Source organism: Ascaphus truei, chromosome 2 (assembly GCF_040206685.1).
Source record: "Ascaphus truei isolate aAscTru1 chromosome 2, aAscTru1.hap1, whole genome shotgun sequence".
Taxonomy (NCBI): Eukaryota; Metazoa; Chordata; class Amphibia; order Anura; family Ascaphidae; genus Ascaphus; species Ascaphus truei.
Genome location: NC_134484.1, coordinates 352989041 through 353012174, shown reverse-complemented (window position 1 = coordinate 353012174; position 23134 = coordinate 352989041). Strand labels below are relative to the sequence as shown.

The 23134-nt window shown below is 40.2% G+C and overlaps 1 protein-coding gene across 1 annotated transcript in view; it reads left to right on the top strand.

Moving 5' to 3' along the window:
* The first annotated feature begins 4799 nt into the window (after window positions 1-4799).
* Window positions 4800-23134, top strand: part of COLQ (collagen like tail subunit of asymmetric acetylcholinesterase) — a 108075-nt gene continuing 89740 nt past the window's right edge. The window contains exon 1 of the mRNA XM_075588622.1: window positions 4800-5146. Coding sequence (XP_075444737.1) covers window positions 5038-5146 — 109 coding nt within the window. The 5' untranslated portion in view covers window positions 4800-5037. The remainder of the gene's footprint in view (window positions 5147-23134) is intronic.

The following is a 23134-nucleotide window of genomic DNA, read 5'->3' as shown; positions in this document are numbered from 1 at the left end:
ATTGAACCTTAACTTTACAGACTATTCAAACATTTCATCCACAACATGGAACATGAAATGCACCATCTAGATAGGGCCCGCACCCAGCAAGCCCACCAGCAGCCCCTAACCAGGCCCTTTCCCCTTGGGATTTGGACTTTGATGAACAGTCACCCAAGTTACTACCTCTTTCCCCAGTTTTTCCCCCACCTCCCAGTTATTTCGCCTGCTGCCCCTCCAAATTTGCTTTAGGTGTCCCTTCAAACTTGATCCCTGACCCTCTACCTCGCACCATGAGCACTGGTTTAAATGTTAAGATAGACATTTTCGATAAAGTTGTATACGCGAGTAAGGACTTAAAGCAAGTAAGTTTTACTGTTGGGAAAAATATTGCCATGCTAGATATGTATTTACAGGTTTATAAGCTGAATACTGACTACAAGAGATGGAGGGGTACAGCAGCTGCAGATTTACACCCACAGGTATCCCCATTTGACTGTGACTTCAAGGACTGCTACAGTTCTATAACCCCTACCAGGTATGACCTATCATATGTCAGCCCAGCAGTTCCTAAAGGTAGGAATAGAATAGTCGCACAATAGCACATACACTTCGTAAGGCACAAAGAACAAGAGAACACCATAATACCCTCATGGCTTACACAATAATATTACACAATGTAAAAGGGCTCAACAGCCCCAGAAAAAGAAAAATAGACTTTACTGACTACAGACGTAAGCAAGCAGGCATTGTCCTGCTACAGGAAACTCATTTTAGCTTACCGTCTTATGGACAAACATTATTCACAGGTGTTTTTAGTTTCTTCTAGCTCCAAGAAGAATGGAGTAGAAATAACATTCCATCGAGAGATTCAGTTCACGCTAATAAAAATGGGAAATTCATTATATTGGTAGGATAAATTAAAAACAGCCCAGTCACGCTTGTGAGCCTTTATGCTCCCAATAACCCAGGGACAGACTTTTTCGCACAGTTCTTCGCGGAACTAGACAAACAGGATAAGAGGCCGTTAATAATTGGAGGAAACTTCAACATAGCAGTAAATAACACACTAGATAGATCTAACACGCAGTCGAACAAACCATGGTCGCGCCGAGAAAAATAAATAGCTGCATATCTCAATCTGCTCCTCAAGCAACATGTCTTCTAGACACATGGTGATGCCAACATCCAGGGGACAAAGATTACTCTTTCTATTCAAATGTGCACAAAACATACTCCCAAATTGTATTTGTCACGGTAGTTTATGACAGGCTGTAATTTACACCAAAAATATATATAAATATATATATACCTGGGTTTGAACTGGGACGAGACTTAGATATGATAAAATATAATTTATTCCTTGATAAAGGTGAACACACAAAATGTACAAATAACAGCAAAATATAGGCACTTACTTACAGATGAAAATGATGAAAACAGTCCCATCTGGACTAGCAGTTCATACAGCAATACCTGCATCATTCCAAGACATTGCATAAAGACACAGGCCTGATGACATGCAGACATGAAGACAATACATGAAGACAATGGGTAAAGGGTGGCTCTGACTTATATATCATTTTAACCCTTCTTTCCCAGTCACGGCGCCGAGCCGTCTAGCAAAAGTCCCTTTGAAGCTTTTGAAGCTGATTTTGGACTTCCATTGTTTCGTGTGAAATGTCACACTTAAACTGGTCAGTTCCTTTGGTCACTTGGGCCAAGCATAAATAATTAGCAATTTAGCCTTTGATGACCAGGCTATGTAAATTCTAGCCTTCCTGCTCATTATCATAACAGGGAGGTTGCAGCTTTCAGACCACAACCAAAATTTCATATTTACTGCAAATCACTTCATAACTTCAGTTCAGTAGTACTTACAGGCAGGTGAGACATACTAGTACAGCGGTGCGCAAACTGTGGGGCGCGACCCCCAGGGGGGGCGCGACACTGCCGACGGGGGGCGCGGGGTTTACAGAGGCCCCGCGCACGTCCCGAAGGCACTTAAATTAAGTGCCGGGGGAGCTGCAGGGCCAATGTAAACCTAACTTACCGTGGCTCCGGCGGCTTCCTCCCTGCGGCGCCATGGCAACGCGGCGTCAAAATGACGCTGCGAGGTCATGTGACGTCACGTTGCTATGGCAACTTGACGTCATTACGCCGGAGCGCGGGTAAGTTGGTGTTGGGGGGGGAGCACGGGAGTGAGGGGTCAGCCGTCAGGGGGGCGCAGGGAAAAAAGTTTGCGCCCCCCTGTACTAGTACATTCCGTCACGCCTGACGCTCCCACAGAGACCAAACATTACAGTGTAATATTAAAATTAAGAGAGATATTAATATCTGGCCCTTAGTAGCTGTTAGGGATAAAGTGATTAGACTCCCCAGGGGGGGCTTGGTGTCACGAATACACATATGTAATGCTTAGCATGTTCAGCCAAGGACATCTCATAATATTCTTATATTTAATAAGGTCACCCATTCTGATTTCCTCTGGCAGGATACCTTTTGGCTGTAAGGTGTGAGTTATAATGCTCACCCCACTCTAGCTTCCCGGGTCCAGCATAACCAATTAGGTAATTAGCCTTTGATCAGGGCTATGTAAATTCTAGCAAGATGTCCTATTTAGCATCCATCTGGCCCATTCACACCCCCCTTACTCTGGATCTTTTGATATGCACTTCCAGAGAGCAGGCAGAAACAATTAGCATCAGGCCTGTACACTCTAAAACTGCAGCAGAAAGGCACCTTATCAAAAATACATGTTTCCCTTATGACAAAGTTATGTTTGTAATAGGGGTGTCCGTGGGGGTTTACGCTGAGGCTGTCCACCAAGAATCAGGGTGCTGGCTCACTCCGTTCCCAAATTACCAGTTTTTCAGGGAACAGCTCCTGTGTATTCAGCACTGCATATAATATTAACCCCTTAAGTCCCAGTGTGTGTGTTATGCAGACACTGATCCAGAAACAATAAAACATGGGGAACAGGGGAATATGCATTTCCATGTTATAACAAGGGTTAAATCACATTTCTGGGCCTCAGCCCAGTTAACCCCTTGTCTCCCTGGTGAGGTTAGAGGGTGGCCAATTGGGGGGTAACCCCTTTAATCCCGGGCCAAACCCTCACGATCGTCACAGTATTGTATTGTATTGTATGTCTTTATTTATATAGCGCCATTAATGTACATAGCGCTTCACAGTAGTAATACATGTGGTAATCAAATAAATAATAAATAATATAAATAACAGATCATGGGAATAAGTGCTTTAGACATAAAAGAAACTTTAAGGAAGAGGAGTCCCTGCCCCGAGGAGCTTACAGTCTAATTGATTACAGTAGTCCTGTATTTAAGGGTAAGCCACATGTATGTTCTTGTTTTCTAGTTAGTGAAACTATTCCAGTTTAAGGGGCCTTATAGACACATTCAGGAACCGGTCACCTCTGCCACAGTAGAACAGTGGGTTCTTCATTACAGGTGCTCATTAAGGAGACCTGGAGGAGTTGCTGAATTATTAGGAAGTCTCTGGTTCTGATTCCAGCAACAAGGTGGAAGACTTGAAAAAGAGTTGCCCAGCCTACAAGTCGCATGGTTGAAGAAACCCTGGTTCATGTGTCTGAGCCTTAACAAGAAGCTACCATGTAACAGAAAACCAGTCCTGTTGCTACTAAAGATTTCTGTATAATAAAATGAAAGCAAAATTTCTGGCACCCTGTTTTATTAATGCTCACTATTCCAGCCCTGCACGAAGACTAGCACCCTGAGAGACAAGGTAAAAGCCACTGAGCATCACCTACACATAAGCAATATCACTTTAGGAGACAGTGACACACTCTGGTGTGGCCCCTCTTCTGTTGGCCGTGGGTAGAGCTGTAACATATACTTTAGAGCAGGGGTGCTTAAACTGTGGGGTGCAAGATTTTTTTGGGGGGGCACGGCGGTTACAGAGGCCCCGCGCTCTTCCCCAAAGCATTTAAATTAAATGCCGGGGGACCGCGCGAGGCCTCTGTAACTCACTTACTGTGATTCAGCCGGCTTCGGGTGACATGTCGCTATGGCAATGCGGCTTCATGTGACGTGACATCAGCCAGTCACCATGGCAAAGTGGCGGGGTCACGTCATATGACCCTGTGGCGTCATTTGACGCCAGCAAAGGTATGGAGGGGGGGGGGCACAAACACTGGGGGAGAGCAGGCATGGGGGCGCAGCACCAGAAGTTTGCACACCCCTGCTTTAGAGGCAAGCAATGGCACTTTGACATATAACCCCTTAGAAATAAACAAAGAATTCATACAGTACTACTGCACTGTTGTGTAGAGGTAACTATCTGTAGGTTTATTGGCTGATTATCGCAGGTATTTGGCTGTGCCATACAGTGGGTACAGGCAGTGGTTATGGATCCATTTATTCCATACTCCTGTGGTAATGGAGGGGTTAATGACTGCTTCTTATTTTGTATTAACCAGATGTATTAACCAATTAACCAATGTATTAGCTAGTTTAAGGGGCCCCCTTACTGAGCCAAAATTCCCAGTAGGGAGTAGGGACATGCTCTGTATAGCCCAAGTTAAATATAACACTGGTCTGCTGTAAAGAGGGCAGCTATTGAGAAATGGTTAACATTCCTTATCCCTTAAGGACACATACAAACGAGGACAGAGAAAAGATACACACTAGTGCTAGAGAGGGTCATACAGACAAGCATACTCAAATGGAAGAAATGCATTGACAACAAAGGCTAGAGTGGGCATACAGACATACATGTTTAAGTGGAGGGAGTAAAAAAAAAAAAACACATAAGCAAAGTGTAGGGGGGATAGATATAGGTGTACCCTATGTGACAAAGGCAGTCACATACACAAGCACACAGTGGAGGTATGAAGGAGCACACACACACTCAAGGTGGCAGACATAGAAGCCAATTCTAGCGCACACACACACTAATAGATACACACCCACTCTCCGAGGAGAGGCAGAGGGAGGTCACACACACTCACTTTCACACAGAGATCTCCCCCAGCCTGAGCTCAGTTTCCAGACTGGGGTTTTCCTCGGTGCAGCTAGCATGGTCGTATTCATCAGTCTGATCGCTATGGGATTTTATCTCCAGCTTTTTTTTTGTTTTGTCCTTTCCCAGACTTCCTTCATGGACAGTGTCTTCCCAATCCCTGCAGGTAATGCAGAATGACTTATCTTCTTCACCAACCACCCCTTCCCCTGGGTGCACAAGACTTTGTGATCTGTGCTCTGTACATGCTACTGGTATATGTTTTATCTTGGGATTGCATGAATGTCCAAGACATCCTCTCATGATCATTTTTATCTTGTATTTTCCTATATCCTCCTTTGGGATTTCCTTCTCCCCTTCCCTGGCAGTGCTGCAGTTGCCTGTCTGCATGTTTCTTTCTATTTTAGTCGGGGGGAGGATAGCTGGAGTGTAGAAGCAGTGAAAGAGAAAGAAAGCATGTCCAAAATGTAAATCTGTATCTATTAATATACCCCTGACTGACCTCGTTCAACGTTGCAAACAGGACGCAGGATCCCTAGCAAAGTAAACATCATGGTTTTTGAGTATGACACTAAGGGATAGATACTCAAGTGACTTCCATGACAATTACAGTAGCTGCCCATTGCAGTGAAATCCTGCTAACCAACTGCTGAACGAGCAAGCTATCTTCATCAGATGGGATTGTAGCTAGAAAAGACCCAAATAATACAAATGCATTCCACATGTCATGAACCCCATGTGTGCCAGAACCCCAACTCATTTATATCATCTGCATTCAAATACTATTGCTGTAGGTTTTCTAGATACGCAAACAGCTGTCTATTATTATATGTCATGTATAATATTATAGTTGACTATGTCATAACGTTGTTTTTTATTTTTTATTTATTACTACGTTAAAAAAAAGAGGGCAAAAGAATATTGTGTTGGGTCTGGAAGGATAGAATGTCAGCGGTTACCAAAGAAGGAACCACTAGTAACCTCGCATGAGAACCCAGGGTTCCGTGAGCCCAGGTTAGAACCACTGCCCTGCTGTCCAACATGTCAAGTAGTGAGTGCAGAACAGGCTCCAGCGCAGCACCATGTTATCCAACGTAACACACTGGGAAACATGTTAAAAAAAAAAAAGCAACTCGTTGGACAATTACACTAATTAACATTTATTTACCTAGGGATTCTTAAGATCTTTTATGTATATGTTTATTTACAGTATATAGCGAAACCAATGTATGCAGCGTTTTATCTTAAAAATAAATGGCCAGGGCAATTTGGGGTCATGACGGATTCTAAGAGAACGTCCTTTTTTTTCTTTGATGCTGCAGTTACCTACAGTAATTAATATCATTCCTAGCCTTTTTTTTTAAAACGTATTTTTCTGTTGGTTAAGGTGGTTCTCCCTTCTTCTTGCATAATAAATGAATATCATTGACACATTTGGGGGGGGGGGGGGGTGGATCAAAATCTCCCAGCTGTGTTAAAATTGAGCTACATGGTATTAACAAAAATGCACCAGTTTTATTAACGGAAAAAAATCCTTTGCTTTTAATGGGAATCATTATCTTTTATAAATCTGTTGCTGTTATTTGCTCTAATTTTGCCCCACCTGGGAGACTGACAGACACACCCTTTTGTTTTTGCATCCTAACAAACTGTATTCACTGTAAGTATTATAATACATATAAAAAAAAAGGTTGCTAATTTAACCATTCATTTTGGCACTGCAGACGTTGCCAGATGTTCCACCTTTAATGCAGATGTGTGCTCAAATGATATCATTCTCATGGGCTCAGTATTAATACCACACTGCGGGTTGTGCTTCGGATTACATGTTTATGCTGTACCAATCTTTCACTCAGCAGTGGATAATGAGTGAGCTTTCAACTATAGTACAATGTGCCAGTGTGAAACGTGTGTTATCATTTTTTGAGCATCGTGATATATATATATATATATATATATATATATATATATATATATATATATGTATGTATGTGTATATATATATATATATATAACGACAGAAAATAGCATCTCACCACTGAGTAGTGTCTATAGCAAAAATAGGGAAACCAGCCACCCCAGATCAGTTTTATTGGCTAGAAAAAGCTACAGTAGCTAACACTATTGGGCTAGATAGCAAAATATTGTAGAATGGCATGCTGTTAGGAGTCCAGATAAGTGTAACCATTCCGAGAAAATGTTATTATTACAAACATGTAACTGCTTATGAATACCACTGTTAAATACTGTATACAATATTACTTTTATACCATGACCTTTTGTTTGTAGGATACAGATAAAAGAAAACTCTGCAGTCTTAATGTACCTCACTCTGGTCTTGCCATATACTGTACATTCTAACTGCAAGATGTAGTCAGCGTTGATAATATAGATTGCATGCTATTTTCTGTATGGTATAGAGAGCGAGGGGAATCATCTTGGCCAACAAAATAATTAGGTAGAAATGATAGCTTCATATTTTCATTACATTCTGATATTGTCATTGAAAAATCGCCCGAAAACAGTATTCAATTTGACGCAAAATACAGTAAACTTGCTGCTTTAGACATACAGTATTTATTAAGAATTATTTATATATACACAGATCGTACGGTTTGACATCCCATTTGAATTTACTTCTCGCCAGATTTGGTGCATTACTGCCCTGAAACTGACAGTCAGAAATATTGTCTGTATCAAGTATGCTTAAAATGGCTTTTGGAGAAGATAGAGAAATAATTTAGGAAATGGTCCATTTACTTGACAGACTGGCTCAGTGAGTGAAGGTGCTGACTCTGAAAACAATGACACTGAGTTTGAAGCAGGGGAACCTGGTTCAATTCCTGGCGTCAGCTCCTTGTGACCTTGTGTCACTTTATCTCCCTGTGCCTCAGGCACCCCAAAAATAGACTGTTAGATCATCTGGGCAGAGACTGTGTCTGTCAAAAATCCTATGTGCTATACTGTAATTGTCAAGCATATTAAGTCTGATTGGGAGAAAGTGCTACATGAAATTAAGTTATTAGAGTATTATTATTGATATACCTCAAAATGCTCTTACTCTTTCCTGAAAAAAAGCATATTTTACCTACCTGAGGAGGCAAGAATTCTTAATGATTTTCCAGGTGAAACGCAAATTCACATTAGAATGAATATGTAATGCAGGTAAAGTTTGCCTCGTTTGCATGTAGGATTTGTGTACCATACAGAACGGCGTTGGCGGAACCAAATCGCGTAAAAAATGTCTGATTTCGTATGGTTTATACATGAGCTAAAGGCTTAATGAATACAGCTGGAAATGTATTTATCAGAGTTTAATGAATAGGCATCTCTGAATGGTTGTGTAAGTTGGCATTTGCCAATAAAGATCTAATTTCCACCCAAGATATTTGTTTTTAGACACATTAATGTTTCTTTTTACAGTATAAGGTTTTTTATTCCTATATTAGAGTAATGTGCTGTAAGAAGCTTGTTATCAGTGATTCTCACATTTGACATAAATTGTTAACTATGTAAGTTTATGTCACCTCAGAGTTTTTCATTCTAAAGGCAAATTAAAAAAAAACCCATCTCATTATGATATGTTAATCGCTTAATTCCCCCTCACCGCCCCCAGAGTCCTACTCTTGACCCTCCTCTTCCCTCCCCCCTATATTCCAAGCTGAAATTAATAGGATAAAACTGCTGTGAAGAATCTTGATATCTTGAAGCTATTAAACACTTAAGTTTAACAACAACATTGCATTGATACATAAAAATATGTGAATAAATCAGATGTTAATAAAGTGAATTATGAAATGTACCATTGATTAATCTCAGGGATCGAAATGACTATAACAGTGGTGTCCAACCTTTTTTTGGTTAAGGAACCCTATCATTATATTGTGACATTCTGCAGCACCCTCTATAATAGCGTGCCTGAGACCAGATGCATTGTAAGGAACCCCGTCCCGCTCTAATAACGCGTCTGAGATCAGATGCATTGTAAATTCTTCTTTCTTTGGAACCCTTTAGGGATACCCGGGGAACCCAAGGGTTCATAGGAACCCGGTTGAAAAACTATAATATAAGCAAACCTAAACCTCCCTCACTTCTGGAGGAGCCAACAAAACATTATCAGCTTTTACATCCAAGCTGTGCAGCAATATTTATGTGTAGAGTCACTGAATCAGAAAAAGGAGATCTTCTTGAGCAGTCATATTGCAGTGCAGTTATATATACAGCATAGACAACTGAGAAGGGGTGTCTAAAACTTCAAACTGAAGATAGGTGTACAGCGACTAAAACAAGCATTTTTGTAGTTTAATTAAGACAGATGGCGCAGGGTCAGTGAAAAGTGTGTGAGAAACAGTGGAAAGTTTGCATGTGAAGATATACAACATGAGTTGTAATAAAAAGGGCAAGATAAGCATTGTGGCTAGAAATGAGAGAAGTGTTATGCACACCCTGTACAATTGGAGAGCAATGATGACCTCTCTTTGACATTGTTTTGGATGGTACTGTATCTCAAATGTACAGTATCTCCAAGTTTCAGTTTTTACCATTCTCCATAAAACATGTTGTGCTGTATTTCATGTGCTTGATTTCTCTTTGTACAAGTGTCAATCCAATCAAACAGGCTTATTATATTTGAATAGCACTTTTGAAGGTACTGCAGAAAAAGCACTTCAGCTTCATAACAACTATATTTCTTTAGGGATTATACCTCCCATTTTCACATCTCCACTTTATACCTGTTTAACGCCGTGTCCTTCCTTGTGGAATTGTGTCACTGCTCTGTAATAGTAATTATGATTTACCGTTCATTTGTGACATCACTGAGCTACAGTAGCTCTTTTCTAACAATGGGCATAACAAATACAGAAAGAAAGATACAAGAAGCAAAGTCTTCTGTTTTCTATCTTGGATTGCATTTACAATTTGAGCCTTCAACAGTCATTCAAGATTTTAGCATAAAATAAAGTCCGCCTGAATTAAGTCTCATGAAAAAGAAGCACTTAGTAAATATGGCCCATTATATCATTACAGGAGAATCAGTTCTAAGAAAATGACTTGGCACTCTGACATTGATTTAATCTGAAAAGGCTATAAATCATATTTAAGTAGTAGTTGATTGGTACCGTAAGAAGCATCTGAACCTAGTGAACCTGGTTCAGGTCCCAGCGTCAGCTGTTCTTGCACCTTTAGCAAGTCACTTTGCCCCTCTGTACCACAGCCACCAAAATTAGATTGTTAGTTCTATGGGGCAGGCATTTGTGTTTGAAAAGTAGATGTAAAGTGATGCGTGCATCGTCAGTGCTATTTTGTTATATATATATATATATATATATATATATATATATATAAAACGGACATAGTCGTGTTAGTCCAGTTCCGATAGTGCAGAATAAATGAGTACTTCAGTATTAGATTATACTGAACACCTAATGATGGCTTAGCCATTTATTCTTGAGATCGGCCTGACTGAGGCCAAAACTTTAATCTTCTGGCTCAATAAATATACTTTATTCAAATCCGAAGTGCCCTGCTTCTCCTTCACTTCCTCCATGTTCACTGGTATTATTGCACAGGTTTTTCCTGGACCAGGAGCACCGGTAGTTGTACCCCCCCCCCCCTTTTTTTCATTATTATTCTGTGTGGTATACAGCAACCCCTCATTCTATTATAAAGCAGGATAGTCACATTTATTATACATATAAGGTTTATGCCACCTCAACCTTGGTAGTTTTTTGTTACTCCAATAACAGGGACAAAATTGTGAAACACAGGTGCAGAATTTGATACATCTCATTGTAATATGTGTGCAGGGTAACTCTTTCCATTGCCACTTCCCCCATGACACAACCTGAGGCACACGAGGCAAAAAGTGAAGCACGTCACATGCAATGTAGGGGTAAAATATTTTCAACGACATGAGAGGCATTATCACATTTACAGATCACCTCCGTGCTCCATGACCTAACAATTGATTTTCTGTCCATTCGTCTGTAATTTATTCACAAACAACCCTATCGCGACATATACAGTAATACTTTTTCTTAAACAGCTCTTTGTTACAACTGAAACATTATTTACATTAACATCCTTGTTGCCTGAGTCTTCTGCGCCAGTCGGTGTGGAACCTGTGTTCTGTGGCTCCCTGGTTCTCTGCAAAGGGTTTGTTGTTAGAGGTTCCACAGAAACAACTTGGTTGTGGCGGATAATATACTTTAAGGAAACACATACATTTCCGTGCTCTCCTCAAAGACTCTTATTAAATATAAAAGGAATACTTATAGAAGGTCTATTGCTCTGTTCTCTTTAAGGCCGGATTCCTCGTCTCTTCAGGGTCCAGCCAGGGGACCCCCAATATCATAAAGGGAAAAGAAGACCAGCACAATCCTTGCTTTAGTAAAAGTGCAATTGATATATTGTGGGCCACAAGCTGATACTGCACTACTAGCACTTAATACTATAAGGAAACACCTTTTTTTTTTTTTACTATTCTTTTGACATTTGTTAACTACATAATGTTATTAAAATGTGTTGGTTTGTGATATATAAATAATAGATGATAGTGAAAGAATGGCTAAGCTGGGGTTCCATGGACTCAATGGACATTTGAAAGGTTCTGCTGTTATTACAATACTAATGTTCAGTGCTCTGCAGATTACTGCTTAATGAAGGTTTGAAGTGAGCGTTTGCTTTACTTTGAGGTATTTGGGTTGTTGTGTATGACTATACATCTGTGATCCCCACCAAACTCTTATCAAGAGAGCAGTGAACAATAATCCATATACTGTACAGCGTTGAAAATCCACCCTCTCTCAAAGCCAATTACAATGATGTGTTTAGGATTACAACAGAGGATTCGGACAGTTGAAATTGTGCAGTCATACTCAATATTATATTTTATTACAGAATTTTAATTTTATGAGGTGGGGTAGCTATTGTATAGATTACTTTTGATGGTATGGGGTCCTTGGAGAAGCCAATGGCCTCTTTGGGACAGCAGGCAAAGCTCAGGGGGTATTGCCATGTCCAGGCAAAGAGGTTAAGGGTACGTACATTTTCTACCTCAATATCAGATAAATGCCACTTTGTGTGGTGGACTCGATTATAAACATCTGGAAAAGACAAAAGACAGGCTAAACCGTAACACATACTATTACTAAAACCGTAGCAATTCTGAACCCTGCAGCACAGGGACATCCTACTGTGCAACATTTAACCATGAGATTTAGGAAGCTAATTATATGTAGGACCACGTGCTTACAATTGCATTAGCATACACTGTCTGCAATATATTTTGAATTTCCAAAATGTTTGTGAGTGCAGCACTTTAGAATGCTGAACTTTGAAAATTTTACCAATAAAAGCATGACTTAAAAATATTCCTTTATGTACTGTATATAGAATTATTATACATTACTATGACAAATCCAATAATTTTTTAGCAGTACCTTTTTCCATAATGGAAGTCTATGTTTTATTTATTCAAACTAGCTAAAGTGTTCGGCTTCGCACAGGTTGTCATAAGTCATACGGCCTGGCTTCACAGGTCTTCCCCTTCTTCTCTTCCTCCCTCCCTCTCACCTCATCACTTTCCTTTAGTACCTTATGATGTCCCCAATTCTTCCGTCTCTCTCCATCTCCAGCAGTCTTGATTTCTAGCTAAAGTGTCCGGCTTCGCACGTGTTGCAGTACTCTGGAGTCATAAAGCCCGACTTTGCACAGGTCTCCCTCTCCCTTTCCCCCTCACTTTCTCTTTTCTCCTCCCCCTCTCACCCCCTCTTCCTCGCTACTCCCCTTCTTCTCTTTATTCAGAGTCTTTCCCCTGATCTGCCGGCTCAACGCTCACTGTCGTGCGTGCGCGCGGACGGACTATATAAAGTCAGGCTTAACACAGCCAATAATAAGTGCCGCTTGCACTATATTATGGGCCTAAGAGTTATTAAAATGTTTTATATACAAAAGCCAAAGGGTGTTGTACCTGTTAGGCTATGTATGTGGCATATGACATCATAATGCAAATAGGGGAAGTCAGAGTTAAAAAGTTTAGAAAGAAAGAAAGGAAGTCCGTTGACACTTGAGGAGAAAGCAAGAATGGTGGAGAAAGAGGCGGAAAGAATTGGTGACATCATAAGGAAAAAGCGGTGGAGAGAAGCGGGGGAAGAAGAGGGGGAAGGTGGGGAAAGCATAGCAGATGAATTTATCTTCTATTTAAATACAGGGGGAAGAGAGAGAGAGGAGACAGTGAAGGGGGAGAGAGAGAAGTTGAGAAGTGGAGAAACAAGGAGGGGAGGGGGAGACAGAAGGGAAGGGTGAAGAAAGAAGGGGGAGAGAGAGAAGATGGGGGATGAACGAGATAAGGTGAAGGGGGGAGAGAAGGGGGCAGCATGGGAGAGAGAAGGGGAGGGAGAGAGAAAAAAGGTGGAGGGCGAGAGACAGAAGGGTCCTTGTTAAAGGACATTACGTCTGAAACGCGTAGGAGGTTGCACAACCCCCTTGGGTGATGTTCATTTGTTGAATAAATGTATTGACTTTTTTCACCACCTGGCTCCCTGGCGGTGCGCTGCTTTTTTCTTCTTTTTCTATAGGAGGGGGGAGAGAGAGATGGGAGCAATTACTACACACGTACACACAATGTATCATTGGTAATTTGGATTACTGCAACCCGTGCAAAGCTGGGTACTTTACCTAGTATCTATAATAGTATAAGAGAGAGTCGGTCTATCTGTCAGGCCCATAGCTCCAAGACCATGAAACCTAAACCCCTGAAATGTTGCATGCATACTGAGGGAACCCTAAGGGTGTGCACCAGATGTCCTCTCTTATTGCTATTTGAACGCATTAATTCTATGATGATAATTCTTGCTCACCCCTGTTCAAGTACCAGGACACGGTAGGGTTCGTGCAGCAGAATTATAGCGGGGTGGGCTGGTAGCTCTATGATGAACAGTTTTGCCAATAATGGGTGTATGCAAGTAATTATGTAGGGATACAAAAGATATAGATTTATGGATTGAGCTTGTGACAACGCAGAAGCCGGCATCCTTTCTCAGGGCGTCTGGTGGCAAGTCATCTTCTGGGCTGGTATCAAGCAATAGGAAGGGTCACTCCTGGGCATTTAATGAGGGCCATTGTAATGTTAGCAGATGCAGGTTCCAGCATGAGTGTTTGTCCTGTGCTGGAGCCCACCCAGCAGGAGAATTCATCTTTGCAGCAAGCTGCTATGGAAGGCAGTTACACCAGCGAGCGCAGGAAAGAGGGAGCCCGGGATGGGTTTTTTTTACCCCAATAAGGTGGCAGCGTTAGTTTAGTTAGTTCCATTTGCGCGGTTGATTATCTTACAGTTTGACTATGTTAATGTTGCTTCAGATCGGGTGTGGAAGCTTTCTGTGGGTCTGCAGGTCCGGGGCTAGTTTAAGGGCATTAAAAAGCCCCGTTGGTGGCGGCTGGTTGGGGGCTAAGTGCAGGGTAACCTTGCCAGATGGGGATCAGTGGTATGGTAATGCCTGGCAGTAGCCTGGACGATGAGTGGGTAGGGCTCATTGTGCTTTGGGTATCTAGGGCCCATCTCACAGTTGATGATAAGTTAGATGAGCGGCTGGGACTGTGCAGTCCCTGGCTTGAGGGGTTTGCGGGCAATAGTTTGAGAGCCATTGGCCTTACCAGTGGGTGGAGCACTCTGCCAGGTTTGGCACTCCCGTTTTGCAGTATTTTAATAAAAACCGTGGCCATTGTACTCCAGAACCTTGTGTGTGTGTGCGCCTTATTTGTGGGTATGTTTCGGAGGGAGGAGCCGGTTGAGCAGCATCGTAGACACTGAGATCAAGCTCCAGGCGACCATTTGTTTCAAATAAGGTAAAACACGTGTGTGTGTGTGTGTGTGTGTGTGTGTGTGTGTGTGTGTGTGTGTGTGTGTGTGTGTGTGTGTGTGTGTATATATATATATATATAATTCCAAAGATTCTGAATTATTGTTAGACTGGAGTATCAAGATCCTACAGAGGGAAACAGATTGTACGGGGCCATAACAGACAAGCAATTATAATGCACTCATACATGCTCTATATACACAGGCACAAACATCCTGTACATACACTCATACATATGTAGACTCATACTGTATACATGCATATATACAATGCATATATACAATACATTACATAGTGCATGCACTGATAGATGCAAAGCAAACTGACTGATACACACATACATACACTGATAGACACAGAGCAAACTATGGTACCTGTTCCTGAAGCTGCACTCACAGACAGGCTGACATGGGAGATGCAGCCAGTTTCCTGAGTGTACCAAGGATTCATTGTAGGAAAACATGGACAGTCTGGACTTTGAGTGCACACTGATGCTAGAGCCCATCAAATTTTCAATAGATATTCAATAAGCAAGTTTGAAGTTGTTTTTGGAAAGGAATAACATATTAACTAAAACATTGTCATTTAATTATGAGTAATTCCGTTTTTGTAAGTGAAACTGTATAGTGAAAAATAGACTTGATTAAATCTAGTAATATGTCTTGAGTGTCACAGAATTGGTCCCTTGATGAAGATAACAAACTGAATGAAGTGTTGGTTGGGCATATCGGTGTCATGAGGGTTCATCAACCTTTCTTTTTTTTTCTCTGTCGTTTATCAACAGTTAAGTTCATTAAGGATTGTATAAAACTGTCTGAAATGTAATAATTACTACTGAGTCTTACAAGTGTAATTGGATACAATTAAAGATGAGCCAAACAGTGGAAGATTTGTCAACGTGGTGAATTATATACGGTTTTCAAAAAAGTAGCGGAAAAAAATAGCAAACAAAAATACTCCGCAATAACATTTTGGTGTAAAGTTGGTGTTTTTGGTGGGACTTTTACAAAAGTTGCCAGTTTTTGCAGCGAGTATCTCTATGTCTGCAGTGCTCTTGTCGATATTTAATAATGCAGGGAAAACCCTTTCGGGCTGGTAAAGGGAAAAACGCCAAGGCTGATTTAGCAAAGTAGCCCATTTCATTAATCATTCTTACAAACATTTCCCTATGTACAAATGTCTTCATGCATTCACAGGGACATTGACAAATCAGCAAAGCATTGCACATCTCTACCAGCAGCAGCAGCAGCAGCAGCAGCAGCAGCAGCAGCAGCAGCATTAACATAGTGGCCTTTTCTAAATTGTAATTTTTCTGACAATTTAAAAATCAGAAAAATCTTTACATCAATGATGCACTAAAAACCCACATATTTCCAGCCCATAGACCCTTCAGGTTAGTGTGAAGTATCTTTGGGGCTTTCGGTGACAGAGAACACAGGCGGATAAATAAAATAAATCACCATATAGGTGCTATTTGTAGTTTGTAACTTAGAGGTATATTTTTTTTTTAATCTTTCCCAGCTTGATGCCCACATTCTTCACACTCCATTTGAACCCACAGGGGTATCCGTTCTTTTATTTTTAGTCAGTTTATGCCTCTATAAACTAGGCAAACGTTTTTGTGAAAGGAAAATACTAAACACCATTCTTGCAAAGCATTAAACTTATCGCATCTCATAGTGAGACCATTCTTGAGTGATGACTTGTTTTTCCTAGAGTTATAAAAATACATTTGGAACGTTTCCAATTATGCTTGAAAACCTGTGGCCTTAGGACACCTTTTTATTTATGTCATCACGTGTCTTTCCATGGCAACATATGTATACAAATACTGTATAGGTGTTGTGGGGTCACAAGACAGTAACTAGGAACTAGAGATAAACATCTCAGGGAGAAATAGCCTTATCTATTACAAATATGTCACTGCACGTGGATGAGCTGCATGACTGTCACAAGATAACCAAAGTTCCTCAGGATTAATATTACCCATTAAGAACATGTGTTTACTTAATGTATATCTTTTTGCCTTCAGTATTTGTATCCAGACATGTTTGGCTTTCTGTAGTGCTTATCATTTGTCCCAGAAATCATATGAATTGCCTCAATGGCAACTTGAAATTGTTTCACTTGTTAGAGGGATGAATTTGCAGTGTTTTTTTTTCTTCTATTTAGCATATTATTAATTTTGAGAAAATACACAACGACAAACAAGCATCAGAAATCATGGAACATACAAACGCAGGTAAAACAAACATGATATAATATCATAGCCCAAATCTTTCTTAAATAGGGATAATAATAGCAATGCTTTATATTTTCATTTTTTTCAGAGACTCGGCATGTAGAGGTCGAACTTTTATATTATTGAAAAATTAGTTTGAACATTATAATAAATAGCAATCTTATTTCAAATCCTTTTTTTTTAAAAGGCAGTCAGCGTTGACTGCAATAGAAATAAATGTTATAGCTCAAGCTCTAATATCACATTAACATATTACTGTAAATGTATGTACACTCTGTGACAATTATCATCTGAAATGACATGTACAGTAACCCTTTAAAAAATGTTTTAAAATAACCGATATATTTTTCATTCTTGTTTGTTAGCTGAAACAAATAAAAAATAGGATCCAAACAAATTTCAAGAGCATATTAGACATGCATAACTATATGAAACAAACAAAAGGGTATTTAAACACAGAAAATGTATTTAAAACCAGTTTATAGATAGTTTTACTGTTAACAAATTACAAATAGAGGGTCGTCTAATTTACTATTTTTCTTTTAATTGATTTAAATTATTTTCCCGTTTGTGTTGTACGTTGACCATATTATTTTATCTGATGCGCACAGTATGCAGAATCACTTGGAATTGTTTAACGCTATTGCTGCCTAGGTTTTTACTACAGGAAAAACACAATTGCTTGATAATCTACAGTATGGGCAGTAATTGGTCCCCAAAGGAATGTTTTTTTTTACAACCTGTCTAGGAAAATGATACCCTAAAATACACTCCCCACGTATAGAACAATTCCCATTCTCACAGTGATGTGATGACATTATGGTCGAAGCACATGGGCATTTTTTCCAGCCCAGTCCTTTTTTTCTCACATGCATACCAAAACAAGCGACGGTATGTGTTTTATTCCAATGCAAACAGGTCAGTGCATTAATCGTGCTGAGCAGCTGGATTCATTGTCTGGCCTTATACTTTCACCCAAGCACATTTCACAAACACCAGGTGCAGGTTGAAGTAAAAATGAATAGACCGTTTCTCGTTTCTCCGTGACTGTAGAGCGAGCGTTATACATCCAGTGGTGAAAGCGCGGTCATACTACTTTCTTATTTGCAAAACCAAAAGAATCGTTACTTGCAAACATTTTCTTTTTAATGAAAAGTGGGTTTACTTTATATTTACGTTAATATTTCTGCTTTTATATTGTAGCATAAATTTTATGATCTTTTCTAAAACAAGATGTAAAGATCCCGCCCCCCCCCCCTATATTAAACATGTTTAGATGTCCTTTGAATCAAACACCACTCAATGGCACCACTCCAGGTATCTTTACCTTTCCACCTCAAAACCCTGCCAAATATACAACTTTTACTACTGAGTGTGTTTTTAGGCATTAACCACATTAACAGAAATATCTTCCTAAAGCAGAAAACTGCAGGAAAAAATATACCAATTATAAATTAACATAATCTCCACTGTTCATTAGATTATCTTGTGCATACCCATAATAATAATAATATAGATAATTAGTATCTTGCCTAGAAAATATTTTTTCCCCTTATTTATACACAAACGAATGTTTAGAATTTTGTTTTCTTTCTATAACAATTGGTTTCTCTTTACAAAAAAAAATACAAAAATACAAAAATGTATACAGGTAGTCCTCGCTATCCAACGTTTCACTTTACAACGAATGGCATATCCAACACAACCCTATGGGATATTTTTTGACGCCGGAATTCGTTATCCGACGCCGGAATGCGTTATCCGACGCCTGAATGCGTTATCCGACGCCTGAATGCATTATCCAACGCTCACCGCCATTGATTAACATGGGACTCACTTTTCAACGGTTTCACTATCCAACGCTACTTCCAGAACGGATTCCGTTGGATAACCGAGGACTGCCTGTATGTGTACTGTATATTTGAATCTTAAAATAATCTATATGTCATACACATTAATTTGTTACTGTTAGGTTTTGCTATTATGTTACTTATTGGAAATCTTAACAGGATTATTAACTATAAAAAAAAAAAAAGAAAATGAACAGGAACATTTGTGTAATAATATTAGTGGACGTACGTGTTACTCATTAAAAGTGTGTTTACATTTCTTACATTCAGTGCGAACCGGAGAGTTTACCAAAAGTCAAGTTTATTGACGAAAGTCAGGTCAATTGTCCCTTGATACAAATCTCCTTAGTTACCTTCACCTGTTTGTTCGGTTATTACTAGCCTTCACTTCAGAAAACATTTGCATGCTTTTTATTACATCAAGAGTTTGTCAGCACATTATTGGATGTGCAAATGTTAGTGTTTTTCGTAAGAATAATTCTTTTTGGCGATATTCTTATCAAACGTTTTTGGTTTACCAGAAGAAGAAAAAAAACTGGATAATTACACATCTTGCCAAGTGTTATACATTCTATATGCACAAAAGAAATGAGGAAAGTTAACAAGAGAAAAAGGAGACATTAAAGTTTAGGAGGGAGGAGGAAATCAGCATATCCAAAGCATACAAATCGACAAAGAGCAATTTAGCGACTATACCTGAGAATCAGACGCTCTTCCATTTACTGTAGTTAACTCGGCAGCCTCCACTAAGAATACCAGGAAACATATTTAAAGGGCCTACAGCAGGAGGCAGCCAGCTCCAGTCCTCAAGAGCTACCAACAGGTCAGCTTTTCAGGATATCCCTGCTTCAGCACAGGTGGCTAAATCAGTAGCTCGGTCGAAGACTGCACCACCTGTGCTGAAGCAGGGATATCCTGAAAATCTGACGTGTTGCTAGCTCTTGAGAACTGGAGTTGGCTGCCCCTGTTCCATAACCCCTCTCGCTTTTTTTTCTGGAAGGGCAACAATCCTCTGGTTTCCGTTCCGGAATTAATTTAGGAGACTTTAGTTCAGTATGTGTGATGGCATCTAAAGGTCTGACTGCAAAAACGCTGTCATTTAATCCACTGACAAAGAATAGATTTTCGAGCCAGCCGAAGCACAACATTTACTGACGTTTGTAATGATCACAGTAATTTTTCTGCATGTAGCCTAATGAGTGCTATTTCGTATCCCGCGTGCATCTCCCAAACCGTGGAATTCAGAGAATGTGTCAATTTGCACTTTTTGAACAGAGCAGCTGCAGGCAAATGCTATTTCGTGTTTGGATGTATTAAAAGGTAATTCCATTTCCCAAAGTACAGCCAGTAATATTACCCAAATTATTCCCGTAAGTGTAATTAAATAAAATGACTTCAGACTTGTAAAGTACTGTATAGTACAGTGGATATAATTAATTAAAAACATCTTTGTTAAAGTCAACAGTGTGGTGTCCCTCAAACAATGCAAACCTATAGGACGGTGACCCAGTCCTGTGTCCCTCTTTTGCTTTGATAGAAACAATTAAAAAAAAAAAAACCTACATTATATATTGAAAAACTAATATTACATATGATTTCATTATCTTTATTTTTTTTAAATGTATAATTTGTTTCAGCTACAAAATGTCATTTGTCTTGTTCTCAGAATCTACTGCTTAGATGTTCGTCAGATTAAAAACAAAATAATAATAATATAATATATATATATATATATACTGTATATACATATGTATTTAGCACTTTTTACAAAAGTGGTGATATATTTTTGCTAAACCCCATTTACAGAACACAAGTTATAAATGCTACATGTACAAACTTCTCCCACTTATTAAATTGATGAAGTTCGCCACTCAAATGTTGAAATTTCATGCCAAAAAATGCAGTCTAAACATTTTTTTGCTTACATAAAACATTCACAACACTAAACCTGTAGCACACCCAGCAAAAGTCACAGAAACAGTTGCTAAATGTGGCAAACCATATGGGTTTCTATGGGGATATATTCATTGGTGACTTTTTGGCTTACTTGGAGACCTTTGTGAATTTTTTACCAGTCACGTAGATCAGCGGTGCGCAAAGTGGGGGGCGCAACCCCCAGGGGGGGCGGGAGATTGTGCCGGGGGGGCGCGGGCAGTTGCAGAGGCCCCGCGCTCTTCCCCCAGGCATTTAAATTAAATGCCGGGGGATCGCGTGAGGCCCCTGCAACTGTTTACTTACCGGGATTCAGCCGTCTGTGTTGCGTCGCCATGGCAACGCGGCGTCTGTGACTTGACGTCACACGCCCACGCAGCGTCATCTGACGCGAATGAAGGTAGGCAGGGGGGCGCGAGAGCCGGGGGCAGAGAGACAGGGGGGCGCAGCACAAAAAGTTTGCGCTCCCCTGACGTAGATTCACATTTGCAAACTTAAATAAAGGTTTTTGCCCATCTCTAATAAATTCCACAATCCAACTTTTCAAATGGGATAAGAGTGCTTGTATAGATCCAAAATATGTGCTGATTTAGACCCATATTTATTAAGCAGTGCTATTCTATAAGACAGGGGGGCGCAAACTTTTTTCCCTGCGCCCCCCTGCCGGCGTCCCCTCACTCCCGCGCCCCCCCTAAGCCCCACGTACCTGTGCTCCGGCGTCATGACGTCACGTTGCCATAGCAACGTGACGTCACATGACCTCGCGGCGTCATTTTGACGCCGTGTTGCCATGGCGATGCAGGAAGGAAGCCGCCGGAGCTTAGGTAAGTAAAGGTTTACAGAGGCCCTGCAGCTCCCCGGCACTTAATTTATGTGCATTCGGGAAGCGCGCGGGGCCTCTGTAAACCCCGCACCCCCCGCCGGCAGTCTCGCTCCCCCCCTGGGGGTCGCGCCCCCCAGTTTGCGCACGGCTGCTATAAGACTATTTCCGCTATCCAAAGACATCTTATGGCCCATCTAGGTGAATGAACTGTAAAGTATTTTCCAGCACCCGAATTTGTCTTGTGGAATATTACTGCATAGTTCTATAAATATGAGATGCATACGCATTAAAGCCGCGTTCTTCGCTGTACTTTTTTTTTGGGGGGTGGGGGGGGATTTATTATATATACCGCATTTGATTACCTTTAATGAAAACGAATTACTGTAAGTAAGCTGCCGATCAATCCGTTCTCCTGTGATCAATCAGCAAATACCCTGCACTTTGTGTTCACGTAATGGCTGCTGCTGAATCAATCCTTCAGTCAGTGTAATTTAGCAGCTATATTGCTACTAAGGTAACATTGTCTATTGTTACAGCTTTGAGCTCAGCCCCAGTATACTGCTGGGAACACTGCAACACTTTCCTGTTTGTGATCATTTGTAGCCAAAGATCTTGCACTGCTGGAGAGGCCAGCTAAAACCTGCTATAGCAACCAAAGTATGCTCAGTATATTAGAACTAATTAAAAATGGCATTACAAGTATACATTATTCTTAATTCAGTATTATCTAATACAATACTACATAACTGATTTATAAAAAAAATGATGTCTGTACTGCTTCTTTAAATAGACATAGAAGGTTATGTGCTTTGGCTCTTAGCCTATAGATAGCTATAGTATACCTGTCCTGTCCTAATTTGATATAGCATACAGTATACACATAGAAATCACAAATAGCACAAAGACAGAATATTCTGTTGATTAAAAAAAAACACTGATAGCTCTATAGTTAAAATATATAATCATTGCTACAGTACTATGCTTTTGTGAATCTCCCTTTACTTGTGTCCTCATTTTTACAGTACAGATCAGATCAGAGCTGATCCGTGGTTCCTGAAATATTTGTAGTGTTTTTAGTCAGTTTGTGACACACACAAAAACTTACAAATATGTCAGGGGGGTCACCAATATAATGTCATCTTGCTCATGCTGCTGCCCTTGGGTCATGCTATTAAGGCCAAATGAGTATTCTTCGATAAATGAAGAATGCGTCTTTCACCTAAAATTCTTCAGACAATGTGCTTGAAGGTTGATCTCCCCTCCTTGAGATATTTTCCTTTGGTGGGCAAGGAGAAAGCACAGCGAGTTCACTAAAACAAACCCAACATGTTTATATAAGACTGAGGCTTTCCACTAAATAGATGCAAAAAGTGTATGGAATTTCATTTGTATTCAAAACGTATATGAATTGCAAAAAGTGTACTAGACCTGTCAATTTTCTCTGAGT